At 29.6% G+C, this 18,117-nt stretch overlaps 3 protein-coding genes across 5 annotated transcripts; 1 reads left to right on the top strand and 2 right to left on the bottom strand.

Annotated features, from left to right (window-relative positions):
* Positions 1 to 415: 415 nt before the first annotated feature.
* On the bottom strand, positions 416 to 3,852 carry LOC114413172 (iron-sulfur assembly protein IscA, chloroplastic-like). Its single transcript, XM_028377408.1, has 3 exons — positions 3,591 to 3,852; positions 1,762 to 1,980; positions 416 to 763 (listed from the first exon to the last, which is right to left on the bottom strand). Exons 1-3 carry the CDS (start codon positions 3,736 to 3,738, stop codon positions 621 to 623), a joined length of 510 nt encoding a protein of 169 aa, XP_028233209.1. The 5' UTR covers positions 3,739 to 3,852; the 3' UTR covers positions 416 to 620.
* Positions 3,853 to 5,152: 1,300 nt separating this feature from the next.
* Positions 5,153 to 8,165, bottom strand: LOC114413171 (ras-related protein Rab7-like). Of its 3 annotated transcripts, none has more exons than XM_028377406.1 (7): positions 7,510 to 8,157; positions 7,321 to 7,347; positions 6,758 to 6,857; positions 6,466 to 6,612; positions 6,153 to 6,233; positions 5,744 to 5,936; positions 5,153 to 5,541 (listed from the first exon to the last, which is right to left on the bottom strand). In XM_028377406.1, exons 1-6 carry the CDS (start codon positions 7,566 to 7,568, stop codon positions 5,766 to 5,768), a joined length of 585 nt encoding a protein of 194 aa, XP_028233207.1. In that variant the 5' UTR covers positions 7,569 to 8,157; the 3' UTR covers positions 5,153 to 5,541; positions 5,744 to 5,765. The 3 variants fall into 3 exon arrangements, with proteins under 3 accessions (XP_028233207.1, XP_028233208.1, XP_028233206.1); XM_028377405.1 differs by having other exon boundaries at positions 5,276 to 5,541; positions 5,744 to 5,889; positions 7,510 to 8,127; XM_028377407.1 differs by lacking the exon at positions 6,466 to 6,612 and having other exon boundaries at positions 5,744 to 5,889; positions 7,510 to 8,165.
* A 4,976-nt stretch (positions 8,166 to 13,141) lies between these two features.
* Positions 13,142 to 16,278, top strand: LOC114413170 (probable WRKY transcription factor 50). The gene is made up of 3 exons (XM_028377403.1): positions 13,142 to 13,454; positions 13,736 to 13,882; positions 15,769 to 16,278. The coding sequence occupies exons 1-3, from the start codon at positions 13,210 to 13,212 to the stop codon at positions 15,941 to 15,943; spliced, it is 567 nt and encodes a 188-aa protein (XP_028233204.1). The 5' UTR covers positions 13,142 to 13,209; the 3' UTR covers positions 15,944 to 16,278.
* Positions 16,279 to 18,117: the final 1,839 nt, after the last annotated feature.

Here is an 18,117-nt window from a genome sequence, read left to right as displayed (position 1 = left end):
CAACTTGTTATAATTCTCCTTGTGATATTCCTGAAACTAAGAAACATAATTATTTTTGTGAATCAACTGCAAAAAGTTGTATAAAATACAGCAGTTTTTATCTAATTTCTGCAATACTTCAGCAATCAACAGGTACTTTCTGCTATGCTTGAATTAGTAAAAGAGGATAGAATGAAAGGGAATGTAAAATGAAGTAGGAATATAATGAAAATTAGTGGGATCTATTTCATCTTTTACCTTCACTTTTCTTTCGCTTCAATTTGGGAGTAACAAGATGGAATTGAAATTTTGTTTCATTCCATCATAACAATCCAAACAGAGATGGGATGAAGGTTTTATTCCATTACAATTTAGTTCATTCCATTTCATCCCCTCTCGTTCCATCAATTCAAAAATGCATTAACCATGAACGCGATAATAAACAGATTTCCTTAAACAAATTGAAAAGATGAATGACTAATGATGCAGCGAAACAAATACAAACAGAAATACAAATAACAAGCATTCCATTCAGTACATTTTTTTTTTGACAATGCATATAAATATATTTATGTTAGTAATAAAAGTCTATATTTAGTCCAGAGTGTTGTAGAAACAAACTATTGACTATAAACATGGTTCTAAATTTCGGCAGCAAAGGATTTACCACATCCACAAGTCTGTGTCGCGTTAGGATTCTTGAAAGAGAAGCCTCCCCCAATCAGAGCATCACTGTAATCTAATTGCATGCCAAATATGAAGAGTAGGCTCTTAGGATCACAAACTGCAGAAATAAATGGAGAAGTCAAAATCATGCAGTGGCTTATGGTTTATTGATCAGAGAAATATATAGAGGAAAGTCTCCAATACCATAAACACCATATACATGCATCATTTTTGTTTTGGCGTAAGGTGCAAGACAGTTTGCTCACTGTTCTTTCTCTTATTTTACCAAATACAGTAAGCTTAATACTGGAAGCAATCCAAGTGCCGTCTTAACAGTAATAATAATAATAATAACAATATTTTTAACTGTTTCTCCAATGCAAAAAACTCTAGCAATCAAAGCTGAAAAAGAAGCAAAAAAGATCATGCTGAGGGGACCAAGCTTTCAATTCAGTTTAAGATTTAATTTTTTTCCTATTGAATCAACATAGAGCTAGTAGGGGGTTGGCTTTCATTTCTTGAAAATAAAATTAAAGTGAATTACACTTAGTTGATACATTAAGCAAAAAAATGGGCATAAACTGTAAAGATAGTTGGAAGTTGGATCCAGGTAACTTAGTTAATCCCTGTAGGAGGAAATGCTATGTTCTAAATAAAATCAATCAGACACTATTGCCATTGGTTAAAGAAATATTCTTTTAAGTTTTAAACCATTTGTATTCCATAGATTCCCTCCCTCTCCCAAGTAAAGAATAAGGTATTTTCGGTGCAAAGACATTTTTACATGCTAAAAGCCTAAAATCACTCATGTATATAAACATTGAACCAAAACCTTCAACCACATAAAAACATAATTTAATATTATCAACACCACTACAGCCCGTTTAGTATCCTCCACTCCACCTATTTGCAACTACCAAGTGCCAACCAGTACACACTTTGTCTTGGTCAAATAGCTTAATTAGGAAAATAATTTTATTCAGAAATTATGGTTTGTAACGTGAAGTGCATTCGCAATCTTGACAAATCAACCAGTAAAATTGCATGTTATAATGGATGTAGCTAAAGCTTGTGAATTATAAATGTTAATGATAAGAAACAGAATATGAATCATACCAATTTCAAAACCTTCATACTCAATGATTGAATCATCTGGCCTTTTATTAACCCTGTCTTCAAAATCCATTGTGTATGACATACCAGAGCACCCACCCTGTTTGACACCTATTCTTAAACATAAATCTTGATTTCGTTCAGACCTCATCTTATTCAAGTGCTTCAGCGCATTATCCGTAACAGAAATTGCAGGGGCCAGAGACCCTGATGCTGGTGCAGCTGAAAGATATTGAGGTGGGGTGAGCGAAAGCAAAGACCAAAAAAGTATTGAGCGTGGCAGAAAAAGTATTTCACATAACATACACAAGTATATAACAAAATTCAAAGTATACTGTTTAGCTGCTGCAATCTAGTTAATGATATTAAAACAGAGTGAATGTCAATAACAGAAAACTCCAAGTTTTTCGTTGGAATTACTGAGAGCACTAGTCCAAATAACAATAACTTGCTGAGAGTTCTTTAGGTTGGGAACTTCAAAATGTCTATTATCCATCATCTAAATCTTCGTATATGAAATTATGAATACAGAGCCTAATTAAAAGTGCAAATGTAAAACTTCTTTACACCATCATCTAATTATGTAATGCCAAATCATTAAACGATTTTGAAATCTTTCCTATCATAACAACTACCTAGGAAGTCAAGATCTTCTAATGGTGTTCCAATTCATCATTAGCTCATTACATGTAAGTGTACAAAATATCAAATTTGAACTCATATTATATTCCTTTAATTGTCAAACAGAACATGATTTACAACAAAATATTATGTCATCATTTGCCACATGTAGCTGAACCCACCTAGTGCAAAAACGCTTGGTTGATGTTGTAAATAATCAAATTAGTCCCTAAAAAACAGTGTTGCTCATATTAATCCCTAATGGAAAACACAATTGTGGTCCTTGAATATGCATTTAGTTAGTCAAATTAGTCTCTGAGGTTCCTGATTCCCTGAAACAAGGACTACTTTGACCAAAGAAATGTTCATTTAAGAACCTTAGGTGTAATTTCTACTATTCAAAGACTAACATGACTGACATCATATCTTTCATTGGCTTATTGGACTATTTACTTATTTTCCTTTCTTTGCAGAATAAAACAAATGATAGAGGCGGAAAAAGGTAAGAGTAAATTTGGAAGAGCTTATTCACAGCTAATTTAAACTTATCTTATCGCAAAAACACTGGTATAGGTGTTTGTGAGAGCTTATGAAAATAGCTTATAAGTTGTCCATAAATCTGTTTTCAGCTTATTTCAATAAGCCATCCAAGATAACTTGTAAAAACAATTTACAATTTATATGAAAACAGATTAACTTTATTTTCCCTTGGATTATAGAAACAACTTACACTTATACATAAGCACTTATTCAGCAAGTGCTTAATTAAGCCATTTACCCAAACAGACCCTAAATGAAAGGGTAAGAAATCTGTCTACAAGGTCAATATACCATATAAGGAAGCAAAAATTATAACAAAAGAGTTCCGGCACCATTACTATATTGATAAGAAAAATGCAGTAAACTTAAATTAAAAGGAACCCAAAACCTTCCCAGAAACTAGGGTGGGCAAAATCGTCATGCAAATAGTCGGATATCTTATTACGAGCAAACGATTTGTTTGCAAGTTGCAATGGTTTCCTAACAAAACCTTCAAATAGAAAAAAGTGGGTCCCTCTTTGCTACAAACCAGAAATAATTTACTCTATCACGATGTATCATATTCTAAGCGATGGAATTGTAATCATAATTATGATATTTGTCATTGATGTTGCTAATTAACAGAGAAATTAACGGCAAATTCATAAACGAGGAAGTAATATATAATGTACCAGGAATTGAAACTGATCGAATGGAGAGTGGTTTAGGGCGTTTGAGAATTGGCGGTGAAAATCGACCAGAGGGTGAAGAACGGGGAAGGGAGATGGGAAGGCGGAGAAATTGAGGAGAGTGCATGCTAGTCATTGCAGAGAAAGCCATTGGAGCCTGGAGAGAGAGAGAGAGAGAGAGAGAGAACTACACACACAAACACGTGCTTTGCTTCAAATTTCAACCATCGTGTGTGTCGTGTGCAGGTGAGTTTTAGAATTTGATATATTTCTACGCAATCGGTTAAAATCGGCCGCGAAATTTTCAGGAATTCCAAATAAGTACAGTTTCTGCCTTTTATTTTGTTTTTTTTATATATAAATAAGTGTACTGGTATATTGTATAAGTGTTGTTGTTATTTTTTTTTATTTTTCACTTTTAAAAATTTTCTACACCCCCTGCTTCTAAACATTTGTATAAGAAATAATAATAAAATAAACAACAAAATGTCAAAAACTCGATTCTATTGGTTCAAGTAATCGATTATGGCTTTTGGCATATTTGATTATCACATAATTGAGTATGGTTTTTTTATTATTGATGACCAGCGGAAGAAGAAAAAGTTGGTAATAAATACAACGGTATAATTGTAATTGTAAAAAAAGTTATTTTTATTCATTTATTTTATTATCTAATAAATCACTATAATTCAAAATATTTCTTCATTTTCATACATCTTTTATGTCAATCAAATAACCTCATTTTTCACTCTCGTTCATTCCTTCTTCTTTTTTCCTTTTCATTAATCACACTTGTTTTCCTTTTCCTAGCAATCAAATACACTGTTAATGATTTGTATTTAATGTCAGCAACCAAAATTATTGATGGAAAATAAATAAAAGACTAAAAATAAACCCTTAAATTTACAGGACTAAAAATCAAATTTTAAAATAGTTACGGAGTGAAAAAACTTATTAAACACTTTATAAAATGCAATTCACTTTATATTTTTTAAAAAATGCAATTCACTCTGATAAATTTAAATTATCTCTCTTAAAAATGAATTCATCTATATTTTACTACTTCATGTATCACATGCCCTTTTCATTCTATGACACGTCTTGAGCTTCTATATTAAGCTACTACATCAATACCAAACTTCTTAAAAAAATAAAATAGTTAAGGGGTGAAAAACTTATTTAACACTTTATAAAATCCAATTCACTTAATATTTTTTTAAAATGTAATTCACTCTGATAAATTTAAATTATTACTCTTAAAAATGAATTCATCTATATTTTATTACTTCACGGATCACACGTCCTTTTCATTTTATGACACGTCTTGAGCTTTCTATATTAAGTTAATTACTACATCAATAGCAAACTTTTTTCTTCTGCCTATTAGAATCCGCCTAGTGATAGAAGAATTTAAGTAGTTTGCGCAAAATCTTATGTTAAAACCTTGTCATTGCTGTTGATTTATTGTACAGAAAAACAATTTTTTTTTTAATTTCTTTAATTATTTAATTAATACTTTTAGAAGCCATGACATACTTGTTAATTGTTAACATATACAAAACAGATATACGTAACATTTAGTTTGAGCATTAAAATTAAAAGCTCATCATGTAAAGAGTACAGAGAAGGTTACATGACATACTTAACAATAAATAAAATATACAAAAAAAGATTTACATAACTTTTGATTCGAGCATGAGAATAAAAATTTCATCTGAAGAGAGTACAAAGAAGGTTTTCCACACATACTGAGATTTAGAAACCCGTACGATGTGTACCAATTTCGGGATTTAAAAATAGACACTACACCTTAATGAATTAAATGATACTGTACCAGAGCTCAAAACCAAATATGTTCAGTAAAACACATTAATCTTCTTACATCCTACTTCAGCATGCACAACCACTTCGTTGTTCTGCTTCTGAAACTGCTTCAGAGATTCCTCGAAAATAACTGCCATGAACAGAACAATATTAGAGACTAACAAGAATTGGATTTGGGTAGCACTAGCACTAGCATTTATGAAGAATTACCACAACCTATCATCATAATTCATAACAGAGAAGAAAAAGGTGCGAATGTTGAATTTAAAGAGATAATTGAGTGGTCTAACAAAAAATAGAAGGTACTGCCAGTACAAAAAGTTGATTCTCACATGTCTTGATCGTGTTCATTTTCTAGTGCAATTTTAGCAACGCATAAAAAAGCCTCTTCAACATTGTAACCCTCTTTCGCAGAGGTCTCAAAGTATGGTATGTTTCCCCGGGAAGCACACCAGTCTCTAGCTTTTTTCTCAGTGACCTGGAAACAAATAGCAGGGCCAAGCCAATAGTGATCACTTCAAATACCTTGCATGAAAAGGTTCAAATATTTGGATATAAAATTTAATTAGAATGGGCTCCATAGCGTAGTGTCATTTAACCGTATATTTATAATAATAGTTACATTAAAAGTTACATACTTATACCTAAAGTAATTTATAATTGGTGGAAAGTGTACAATTCTTTACACTAACAATTGTATGAAAATGTAATCATTGCAAAAGGAAGGGGTATATTCCATACCCTTCTACTGTTTCCACCGTCTACATCAACCTTGTTTCCAAGTAATACAAAGGGAAATGCTTCAGGATCGTTCATATCTCCCTGAGGTCAAACACAAAAATGTAGATAACGTTAAAACCAGTTTCACATGATTAAGCAGAATTTGATCCAATCATTTAACCATGTCTGCTCAGTTTGAATTAAAAGAAAGACTCATCTGACTTGGTTTGGTTTGACTTCAACTCAAGGACAACGTAATCCAAACAAAAGACAGAAACCACTTATTAACGAGTATGGAAAGAAGACACGAGGCTTGAAAGAAGTAACAACACACCTGCTTAAGAAACTCATCATGCCAATTGTTTAGTGTATCAAATGTTTTGTGTATGTTTACATCATATACCAGAACACAGCAATCTGCCCCTCTATAAAATGCAGCCCCAATACTATGGAACCTTTCTTGCCCTGCTGTATCCCAAATCTGCCATAATATTATATTTTCACTTTCATTGTGTCACTCAAAAAAATAAAAGTACTGATGTTGATACTTTTTTCATACACTCGGACATAATGCAAAGAGAAAATGTAAAAGGAAAGAAACTTTCAGGAAAATTTAAATAGCTCACCTGCAATGTTACGAGTTTATCATCAACTTGTATTTCCTTGGTAACAAAATCAGCCCCAATTGTAGCTTTATACTGCTGGCTGAATTTTCTATAAACATATCTGAATTCGTAGTTAAGTTACACAATGACTTTATGGTAGCATGCCATTTGTCAAACACAAATTCAGTATTAAAAAACTTAAAAAGCCAATTTGGGCTATTGTTTTTAAGTAAATTCAGATCAAGATACTAATAACTACAGAAAAAATATTATCAATATGCAAAATAACTTCATTTACTCTACTAATTTTAGTTGTTAAGCACCCAATAATATTTTGCCAGCTGGACCTGAACCAGTGTATTCCAAAACAACTACTGCCAACTCATATACTACCAATGCTGGTCGTGACTTTACAGAGACTCGTCGGAAAAACGAAACAAAACAAAAAGGGAAACAGTGGAAAGCTCAAAAGCACTCATGATTTGGAATGAATAATGCACCTACTGCGAATCACTGACATCAGAAAAACTAACAGACTTTCACTTTCTATTTGCTTTTTTGGCTTTCAAACTGAAAATGGATACTGGTTCATCAAGGAAGTCTTTCCCACCCTGAAAATAAGATGAGGAAAAAGGAATAAATTAACATTCACATTTATCAATGGAGAAGCTTCCATGAAGTAATAATCTCATTAAAGTAACAGACAAAAAGAAAGGGAATTGAAGATGAAAAATTTGGAAAGGAAACAATTTAAAACTAGGTGGCATACATACCCACTATCACCAAGAACAATGATCTTAAGCAAAGTTCTCTTTCTCTGTGAAATGTCCATGTTGGAGACTCAAAGCTCAAAAGGGTAGTTGGCAGAAAGAACAATCTTCTCTATTTCTCAAGGATGGGAAATGGAAATGGAAAAGAAGGAAACAACTGGTGTGGCCTTATGAGAGAAAAGGGAAGTTCTCGATTCCTCTTGGTTGGTGATATGAGTATCCTCCTTTGTGGGGAATTGCTTCTTTTTTTTTTTTCCTTTCATTTCCCTTTTCTGCATTTGAATGATGCAGGTGAGGATCATGTGATTAGCAAACCAAAACAACGTTCTAGTGACAGCGGAGCATTATTATTATATTTAACCTATAAAAAAGTTGTCATGTCACAGTTTTTTTTTTAGTTGACTTTGGAATATACGTGCTTGCCTCTCATTGTTCGATCTAAAATCTGAATCTGTATGAGCTGCAAATAAAGCAGCAGGCTACACTATGCTTCACGGTTGGACAGTTGAGAAACGCTATTCAGTTGATCAGTTATGTTGTAATCTGATCTGATTCTGACACATTGTGAAGGAACCGATGATGCCTGCATTTAATTTACAGCACTACTATGTTTTTTTGTGACAACCAGCATTTTTTGGTGTGACAACTAGCATTTGAGTGGTGGTGGTAATGTCTAACACACTCATTTTCAGTAGTATGTTTGGTTTAGCCTCCGGTTGATATAGGTGAAAGACAATTGAAAAAAGTGAAATAAACAGTCAAATAAGATAAAACTCACATTTTATATTTTATTTTAATTTAAATTTTTTTTAATCTTAAATTACTTTTATTTCTTTCCCTTTCATTTCAATCTATTAAACACTACAATAAAAAATGGTTTAGAGAAGAAAGTGAAAAAAAATGAAAAGAAAAAAAATAATGAAGAGTGAATTGTAAGTTGTTTGCTAGAATTAAACATATATATATATATAAATGACATAAGCATTCCTATTATAAGACGAAATATGCACAAAGAAGAGGGCTATTTAGTCATTTAAATAAGCAAAGGTTAGGTTAAAGAATTCAAAATAGAAATTTTTTCATAAAAAGTGTCCTTAAAGTATTTTTACTATGATTTCAAATACATTCTAAATATGAATTCCAATATATATATATATATATATAATTAACTAATTGAAACTAATTAACAAGACTCTCTTTAATATATATTTTTAACAGAAGACCATTTAACGTACAAAACAATGATTCTCTCTCTTTTTGTTCTAATTTTGGGAAGAATTGCAAACTTGTATGTCTCGTATTTGTTTTAAGTCTCCCTCCCTACTTTTAAGTGACCAAACTGAAGAAATATTTACGGCACTTTTTTAATACATTCTTTGCTGTTCACTGAAATTTACGGAAATAAATATATAAAAGAAATTACTGAAATAATGTGAGAATTAAGGGTAGCTTACCCAATGTAATTTTGACCCCAAATCACTTTGGTGGTGTGCTATTCATAAGTTATTGTCTAATGTGGTTTGCTCCATTATATTTTTCGCATGATCAATACAAAACACACGTGCCACATGTGATGTCACTTTAATGTAGGATAAAACAGTCTGATATGCTTTATATCTTAGATGCGTGATGAAAGAATACTTGATTATAATTTTGTTATGAATCCATTTCAAGAAACATTCAAAATATTTGTTGAAAAAATACTTGGTTACAAAAATTATATGGATACAGGGGTAGCTCTTTATTGCTTTAGTGGTTACCTAATATTTGTTGAGAGTCTCACTAAATATATCGTAACCACTGCTTGGGGGGTTTTCTATGTAATTGGAAACTTGGTTTCATGTGATCTCACTCGTATATGGGATGGGTATCCCTTGTACCCACTGTTAATACATTCTTTTTACTGACCTAAAAAAAAAAAAAAGAAACATTCAAAATACCATACAACCTGTACCATCAAGAAATAGTATCATACGACTCATGCATGTTGATATGTGTCTATTACTCCAACGACAAAACTAAATAAATATAAATAAAGGAGAAAAAATACTTTCTCCTGTATTTATTCATCAAACTAAATTAATTAATTTATCAATATAAAATAAATTAATTAGTTTAGTTAATAGTATTAAATTTATCCAAATTTTATATATTCATCATATCACGTTGTAATAAATTGTTTGCTACCAAATTAGGATATAACAATCTTATCATACGCTTTATCTTATTTAATTGGTTTAGTTATTATAGGTGAGGGAAGTTAAGTTAGAAAGTAAAAAAAAAAACATAGTTTTGTGCTAGTATAATTTAATTAAAATTATATTTTTATTTTGTATTTTTATAAATTTAAAATTTATAAAATTAAATTAAAAGTTACTTTTAAAAAATTATATGTAATTTTATAGAAATAATAATTTTGGCATTGAGCATACTTTATATCTGACTTTGCCATGAACGATGACACACTAATATTATCTGATTCATTATTTAGTGCCGTAAAATTAAAACTTATCCTTTATTTCATTATATTTTAAAACTATTTTTATATCTTATCATGTGTTTTTCTTATAACTATCTTATCATGTTTTTTTTATCCGTATAGTTATCTTATCATTGTTAACTATCCAGTATATCCTTATATTTTTATAATAAGGTACATAAAAGGATAAGGTTATTGTTATCAATGTACTAAGTTATTATTTCAGAAACTAAAATGATAAAATATTAATTATGTAAATTATATGAGAACATAAAAAAACTATGGATATTATAATTTTTTATCTTTTAATAAAAAATATTTATATTTTAAATTTCTTAATTAATATTATGACACTGGTTAATATTTGTCAAAGAATAAAAATAAGATTACATTTCAATTAGTTTTTAACTTTTCTAATTAGCTGAAAAGTTTGTTTAATTATTTAATAAATAATTTTCTTTTAACTTTTAACGTTTTTTAGAAAGTTAATTGAAATAATATTTTTCAAAATATAAAATTTTAACTTTTAATTTTTATATTTTCTTTTTTTATTCTTAATATATTTATCTAATTTCAAGTTATTACTTTTAAATAAATTATAATTTCATGATTTTTTTTATCACTTTATGCTCAATCTCACTGAATAATTATAATTTAATAAATCAACTTTTCAACCAATTAATTTTTCTAACTTTCAGGTACATCATCTTATTGCTTAATTATGAATAAACCTATTCAATGAAGATATTTAAGGATCTATTCACATTACAGCGCACAATAACACTAATGAAATTACAGTGAGATACAGCATTAACTATTAACTATTTATAAATTTAATGCACTTTATATTGTAGAATTAAAAAGATTTTTTTTTCTAGCTATGAGAAACTTGGCTATCACTCTCATGCCCCAACATCTATCTCATTCCCTAGTCGCCCACCAGCAAATATCAAGTAATCATTTCTCAAAATAGTTATTTATTTATTTTTTATTGTAGACTAGCTTCCTTTCCTTTTATTGCTTTTTTGCTTCTTGTCAATTCCGGGTAATTTCATCTCTTCTTCGTGAGCCTCGCTTCTTTCTTCCAAATCCTCGCATTAGATTTTAAAGTATATCACTTGCACGTTCTTTATTCTTTTTCTCCCTCCACAGAAGTACACTTTTGTGCTAGAATAATTATACCAATAATTTGGCAGCACAAATTTCAAAGCACCTAACGAAGAAGTTACAAAGAGCTTGCTGTGGACAGACTGAGTTTGAAAGGATATAAAGGCTGCTCCAAACATACACTAATTCTGCACATGAATATATATAATGCTTGTACGTGACCATTGACTCGCACTAAATAACATTGAATCAAAACATGATGACGGCGTGAGTGCTTGGTGTAGGGTGGGAATGACATTGACGAATATATTGTTATTTGAAGTCAATGTTTATCTTATCATATGAGCTATTTCCTTGTACTTTCCCAAATATACATCATATTAGTTTTGATTTGATGTGTCTTAGTCTCACTTATCAAAAGCTCTGAGCAGTGCACTCCACATACCCAGGGTCTCCTTCCCCTTATCTGACTAGTGTGACTATCGTCAAGGAGTACTCCTCAACAGTGCTACCGTCACATTATTTCCTCCTTTGACTACATACATAATTCTATGAGTGTTTTGAAAAAATAATGGTTAAAAATGTTATTAAATATTTATTTATAGTACTCCTAATATACATTTAAAAGTCTTTTTTTATGTATATTTATTATGTATAAATTTTGTATATAAATTTAATAAGATAATATAAATTAATTTTATATTGTTATTTAACAATAAATTATTTTCAATATGATTTTTATCATAAATATTATAAAAGCTAATAACTTATCGTATATAATAAATTATTATTATTATTATTTTTTATATATGATACTTGACTAATTTATTGCTTACACTTGCCAAATAAACACAGTAATCTGGTATTGCATTTCTGATAACAACTTCCTAGAAGTTTTCCAATCGAATTTAAAAAAATGGTTTAAATGTGTTACCTGTTAATGTTATGTAAAAAACAGGTATGATATATTCATATGACCACCAAACTCAAAAGATAGTGTGAACTGGGTATTGAAATTTTCACAAAACTGATAACACACCCACACACCCGACAGATATATATTGTCTTTTATTACATCATTACTTTATGAAATGGTCAAGTCTCATATCATGTTTTAAAAATATAATTTAGTTCTTAATTTTTATGATTAATGTTATTTGATATTTTTTATATTATTTTAATTAAAATATAATTAATAGCTTAATATATAATTTATTTAAAATTAAATATAAGTAAATGAAATTTAAAAGAAAAGATGGACAAACTATCAACGGATTTTTTTTTTAATTTTCATCTCTATCTCTAGAGGTATGAATAGAAATAATTAACTCAGACGACTGACTCTGCATAATTAAGGGGCCATAAGCTAATACAAAATGCAGTATTTTTCTTTTAATCTTAGATCATCCATACTCTAATATTATATTGTACAACCATCTAGATCTAATCCTCGAATCTAATAAGACAATTATGAGCTACAAATTTTTTTTATAACAAAACTGCAATTCTTATTCTAATTAAGCTAGTCTTAAAGAAAAGTCTAATTAAGCTAGAGAAGCCATCCAGCGGCAGTTTTTGTTATTTTTAGTGAACTAAAACTTGTCAAAGAATATCTCTCCGCCCGCCACAAGCCCTCAATTGTTGATGCTGTCGTGCATAACTAGCTAACTTTTGATTTAAATGATGAGATAATGAAACCCAAGTGCTAATTATTTAGGGTAAAATCCAACAATAGGTCAGCGATGCAATTAAAACATACATATGCAACCATCTATTTAAAGATATAACTAAATTACATTAAATAATTTATAATATGGTAGTGCCTTTGTGGCCTTTTTTACAATGACATCATCCCATGACTTCACCTTCGTGTGGTTGACGTTGACAAGAGGATCCGAGAGGAACCCTCATTGCATCATCTAGGAAAGAGTTTGGAAGGATCGTTCATAGAAAAGCATAATACGGAAATTAAACTATATTTATATCCTTCTAGATATCATTGTTTTTAATATATAAAAACCATTGGCTAATTTAACTCACACTCATATATAAAAGGGCCAAATGCTTTACACACCATAGTCTTTATTTTCACCAGCTACCATATTTAGTTATCAGCAATGGACTTCTACTTTGGAAACCCTCATCCTTATCCCAATATTCATCAATATCATGCTCATAATTCTGTAGTCAGCATGACTCCATCTTCCCCTGAGATCGCACTATCTGATTATCTCATGCTCGATGACTATGTTGATCATCAAGATTCTCGATCATCACAAAGCACTGAGTCATCAGAAAAAGCAACCTTCTGTGATCCCACTCACGGATTCAGCACTGGTGCAACCTCTAAGAACAATAACATGCAAGTGCTTCTTCCCTCTTTCATTTCTCTTCCTTCATTACAAACAGGAAAATGATACGTTAATGAAATGAACTAATGATGCTTAGATATCCTACAATTTTATACACTTTATTAAAATGCATTATTTCTCTTTATTTATCTCTTCTTATCATCTTATATTACTTATAGTTTTATCTCTTCTCTCTTTCTCGTGTTAAATAAGTGTCATGGGTGTCCAAAAATTAATTTTGTAATGCATATAACAGAAAATAACACCTATAATATTGAATAATGTTATGCAGGAAGTGCAAAAATGGGATTAATGAAAACAAAAGAGGAGTGGGTCCAAGGATCGCGTTCAGAACCAAATCAGAGCTTGAGATCATGGATGATGGATACAAGTGGAGGAAGTACGGCAAGAAGTCTGTGAAGAGCAATCCCAATCTAAGGTAAAAAAAAAAATATTACTAATAGTATTAATGAAGTAAGATATTATTTATTGACGTACTTTTTTGCACTTTGAACCTTCTTATTTTAAAATAACTGTTATTATATAACAAATTTAGATAAATAAGACTAAGTTTAATTTCAATACATTATAAAAAAAAGTTTACACTCCAAACCAATTAGACCTAGTAGGCTATGAAACAAATTAATTGATACCTGGCTCTAGTACTTAATAACTCACGGGACATCATTTACATTATAAGCTCCTTCTAGTGGGATATATATATTAGGGCACCAACATGTAATAGCTTAGGTTCACCAATATGGCTATAGATTAATAATGTTTGTGGCCACTGGTATTATATTAAAGGTTTGGGATGGGGACTGTTATGTTGTCCTTCTAGCGTATATGCAAGTTGGGTGTTATCAATGGACCCCAGTTTAAATGTGTGCTGTTTCTGCTTATATAGTAAGCAAGGTGGTCTCTCTATAATAAGTACCTATCTGGTCACTGTATGTGCTCTTAACGTGGTTTGTTACTGATATTACGGTTGACAAAATTAATTAAAAAATTAATCAAAAGTTAAAAATTTTAAATTAACTTATTAAATTATAAATGTTCAGTAAAATTAATTGTTGGAGTGGTTGAAAAATATAAAATAATTGAAATAATAATTTTAAAAAATATAAATAAAAAATTGAATAAATATTTTAATGTTAAAAAGGGAATAAAATATAAAAAATTAAAAATTAACCTGAAATGATAATTCAAATAATGTTTTAAAAAAATACTAAAAATTACTTTAAAAAAATATTTTTCAAACCGTTAAACAAGTTTTTCAATTTCTAAAAAAATTTAGAAATTAGATGAAATAGCTTGGTGAATATGACATTTGTGCTCTTTAGTCTCTATTCTTTTTTTTTTCTTTTATCCTTTTTTTCTTTTTGGGTGTTCGTCTGCTTGAAATTGATAATAGTTGTTTGTGGGGATCAAATATTTTGTTTTATTTGAAAGAAATTAACATTTTGTAATCCAGGTTGCTAGTTAAGAAAAAAAAAAAGTTCATTGAGAGAGATCAATTTTTTAATTTAATATAACAATCTAATTAATGGGTGAACATGTATTCAATTTTAACTGTATATAAAATTCTCTTAGGGCCAATGACAATCACACAAAAAGAATGAAATAAGTCTCGGACTTAATGGGTCGAAACACTCCTAATCTTTGATCACCCAAAAAATAAAAAATAAAAGTATAAAGCTTTTTACAATGTGAGTAAATAGAAATTAAGCTCTTTTAAAAATAATTACAATGAAACATAAAAGTTTTTAAAATGTTACTATATAAATTAGGGATAATTTTTTTGTTATATGCACACTATGGCCTTAAAGTAAAAAAAAAAAAAAAAAAAACTTTTGCTCTGATAACTCTTTTTTTGGTTCCCGTCTCTCCTTCAACTTTTTTTCTTTCTTTCATCCTTCTTCAATTTTGTGACTCTCACTGGAATTTTTTTCATTCCTTTCATGACTGGTCTCCCCTTGTTTCATTTCTTTAGTGAAAAATAAACATTACACAATACAGATCATGGTTATTTTTGTACCATTGTTTTGTGAAATTAGAGAACGTATAAAATAAAATTATTATTTATTGATGTGTATCAATAAAAAAACATGCACAAAAACAGAATTTTGAACTAATGATAATACCTAAATTTAATATTTTTTTATAAACGTAAATTAGTCAATAATATTTTATAAATAAGTACGGAAGGAATAATATTATTGTTCCATCCCTTTTGAGGATTAGTTAATTAATGCTTACAGTGCAATCAATACATGAAGTTTTTCAAGTAGGTGACTAATTAGGAAATTCCATTAATGATGACAGGAACTACTACAAATGTTCAAGTGGAGGATGCAGTGTGAAGAAAAGGGTGGAAAGGGATAGAGATGACTCCAGCTATGTGATAACAACTTATGAAGGTGTGCACAATCATGAGAGCCCATTTACCACATACTACAGCCCCATCTCCTTCGTACATTCTGATACTACTTTCAAATGACACCATCTCCAACCCCTTTTCTGCTCTTACACCTCCCTAGCTTAATTATGTGCCGAGAAAAAGCTTGGAAGATTCGATCGAGCAAGGGAAGCTGTGTCAATGCATTGTCTAATTAATCTTAATTATTTTCATGCTGTAATAGGTTGAAGAGAGTTTCTTTACCCTTCTTTTTCCATTTTGTTTTTAGATGAGTTTAATATCTCACTTAATGAAAAATCAACCTTTGTTAGTTCATGTGACAAAGAACATGATTTTCCATGTGTAAAGTTGTTCAAATCTTAAAATAGAATGGAATGCTTCGTCTTGTTACAGTTAATAAATTCAAAGTTGTTTAAGCTGGTTGACAAGTGCCATGTCGAAAGTGATTGCGATGCTTCACAAATGCACAACCACTTAAGTTATTAGTAACTTGCAGCAAGTTGGGCAGTGCTGAATGATATCCTTAAGAATTGGCAGAACGGAAACAGAGGAAACTTCTTGTTGGGAAACCGGGACGGGAGTTGAAATTGGATCATCAATCCACCATTCATATGCATGTTTGTGTTTTGCAAATTTAATTAGGAAAATATTTTATTAGACATTTTAGGGAAAGAGAGAAAAAAAAGAAAAAAAATATATGTTTAATAGGATTTATGATATGATAGAAAGACACGCAGACAAAAAATAATAAGTGTCTAGGTGAGATGTTTAAAATAAACATGATTCATATATCTTTATTCATTTAATTACTAGTATTATTTTTTTTACAGCAGCTAGCAAAATCAGTTCATTTCTATTGCAATAAGATTGTGAATACAATGAGGGCTGAAATGAAAGATTTGTGAGTCAACATAATTTTTAGAATTCCTAGCCAAAGTGTGATTGAACATTATAACATTTTTAAATGTAATTCTCAATAGCTCCAAAACCTCTAATATCATCCTGCACGAAAAAAGCTGCATCAGTATTACATCTTAAAAAACTAGCAGGAGGCTGCATCAGTATTACATCTTAAAAAACTAGCAGGAGGTTTAATCCACACCACAGAATCTGATAGCAATTCACCTTGGATTTCATAAGAATTTATATGTTGAGCTAATTTTCCATTCACTGAAAGCTACACGAGCTCTACTCAACAATCCAATATTCTGCTCATCACAAGAATTCCAAAGTCTTTCCATTTTCTCTCTTCCAAATACTCCATAACATACATGCTAGATTGACCCTCTGAAAGCGAGCAACATAAATTAAACACCATTTAAAGGACTCAACATTTAGCAACACGGATTCAATCCTTTGCAATAAAATGATTTATTAAAATTTAATATAAAATTAAGTACTATTTAAGGTAAGGAGTAATAATAAAATGATTTATTAAAAAGTATAATAGTTAATGTAATCAATATTAATGCATTGTTATTGTAATTTTTAATAAAAAAATATTTATTATTTTCTTAATTAACAATAGGAGTATTGCAAATAACAGGACTTAAAACTAAAAACAATTTCTTATCTTCACATTTTGGTTATAAATTTGAGAAAAGTAATAATGATGTTTCATGTTCATTTTGGTTTTATAGGGTTACAATGTTTTAAATTATTTAGAATAATCATATAAAACTTTTTTTTTGAGAGAAACTATTTGTAACATTAATTTTTTTTCTCATTAAAGCTATTACATGTTTTTTTAAAGAGTCTTATTAACTAATGTCCTAAAAATATGAGTAAGAAATTAAAAGAAAATATTTTATTAATAATCAAATGAGAGCACATTTAAAAAATCATAAGAGAACACATTTTTTAGTATTTCAATAAAAAAATTCTTTTATTTTCTTAACCAATATCCTTAAGGTGATAATTAGCATTTACTATAAAATAATAAAAATGTTACAGTACAATATAAAAAAATGGTCCAAAAGTTTATAATTTTATAGATAATGAAACAACAATGCAAGAAAGTAAAAAAAAAAAAGTTAATTTTTGTACACTCACTAAATAGTAACACCTTATCAACACCATTCATTTATTATCTTATTACATCATTAATCATATTATTTTATAAATCAATCATTTGTCTTTCATTTTTATCTCCCTCCAGGTATAAGCATCTAAAATAACAGGAGTTAAGGAATCATTTTTCATAAACAAAGTTTAAACATAAACACAAGAGAAATCATTTATATCATTAGGATTAA

The sequence above is a fragment of the Glycine soja genome, chromosome 5, assembly GCF_004193775.1.
Source record: "Glycine soja cultivar W05 chromosome 5, ASM419377v2, whole genome shotgun sequence".
Lineage (NCBI taxonomy): Eukaryota > Viridiplantae > Streptophyta > Magnoliopsida > Fabales > Fabaceae > Glycine > Glycine soja.
This window is presented reverse-complemented; position numbering and strand designations above follow the sequence as displayed.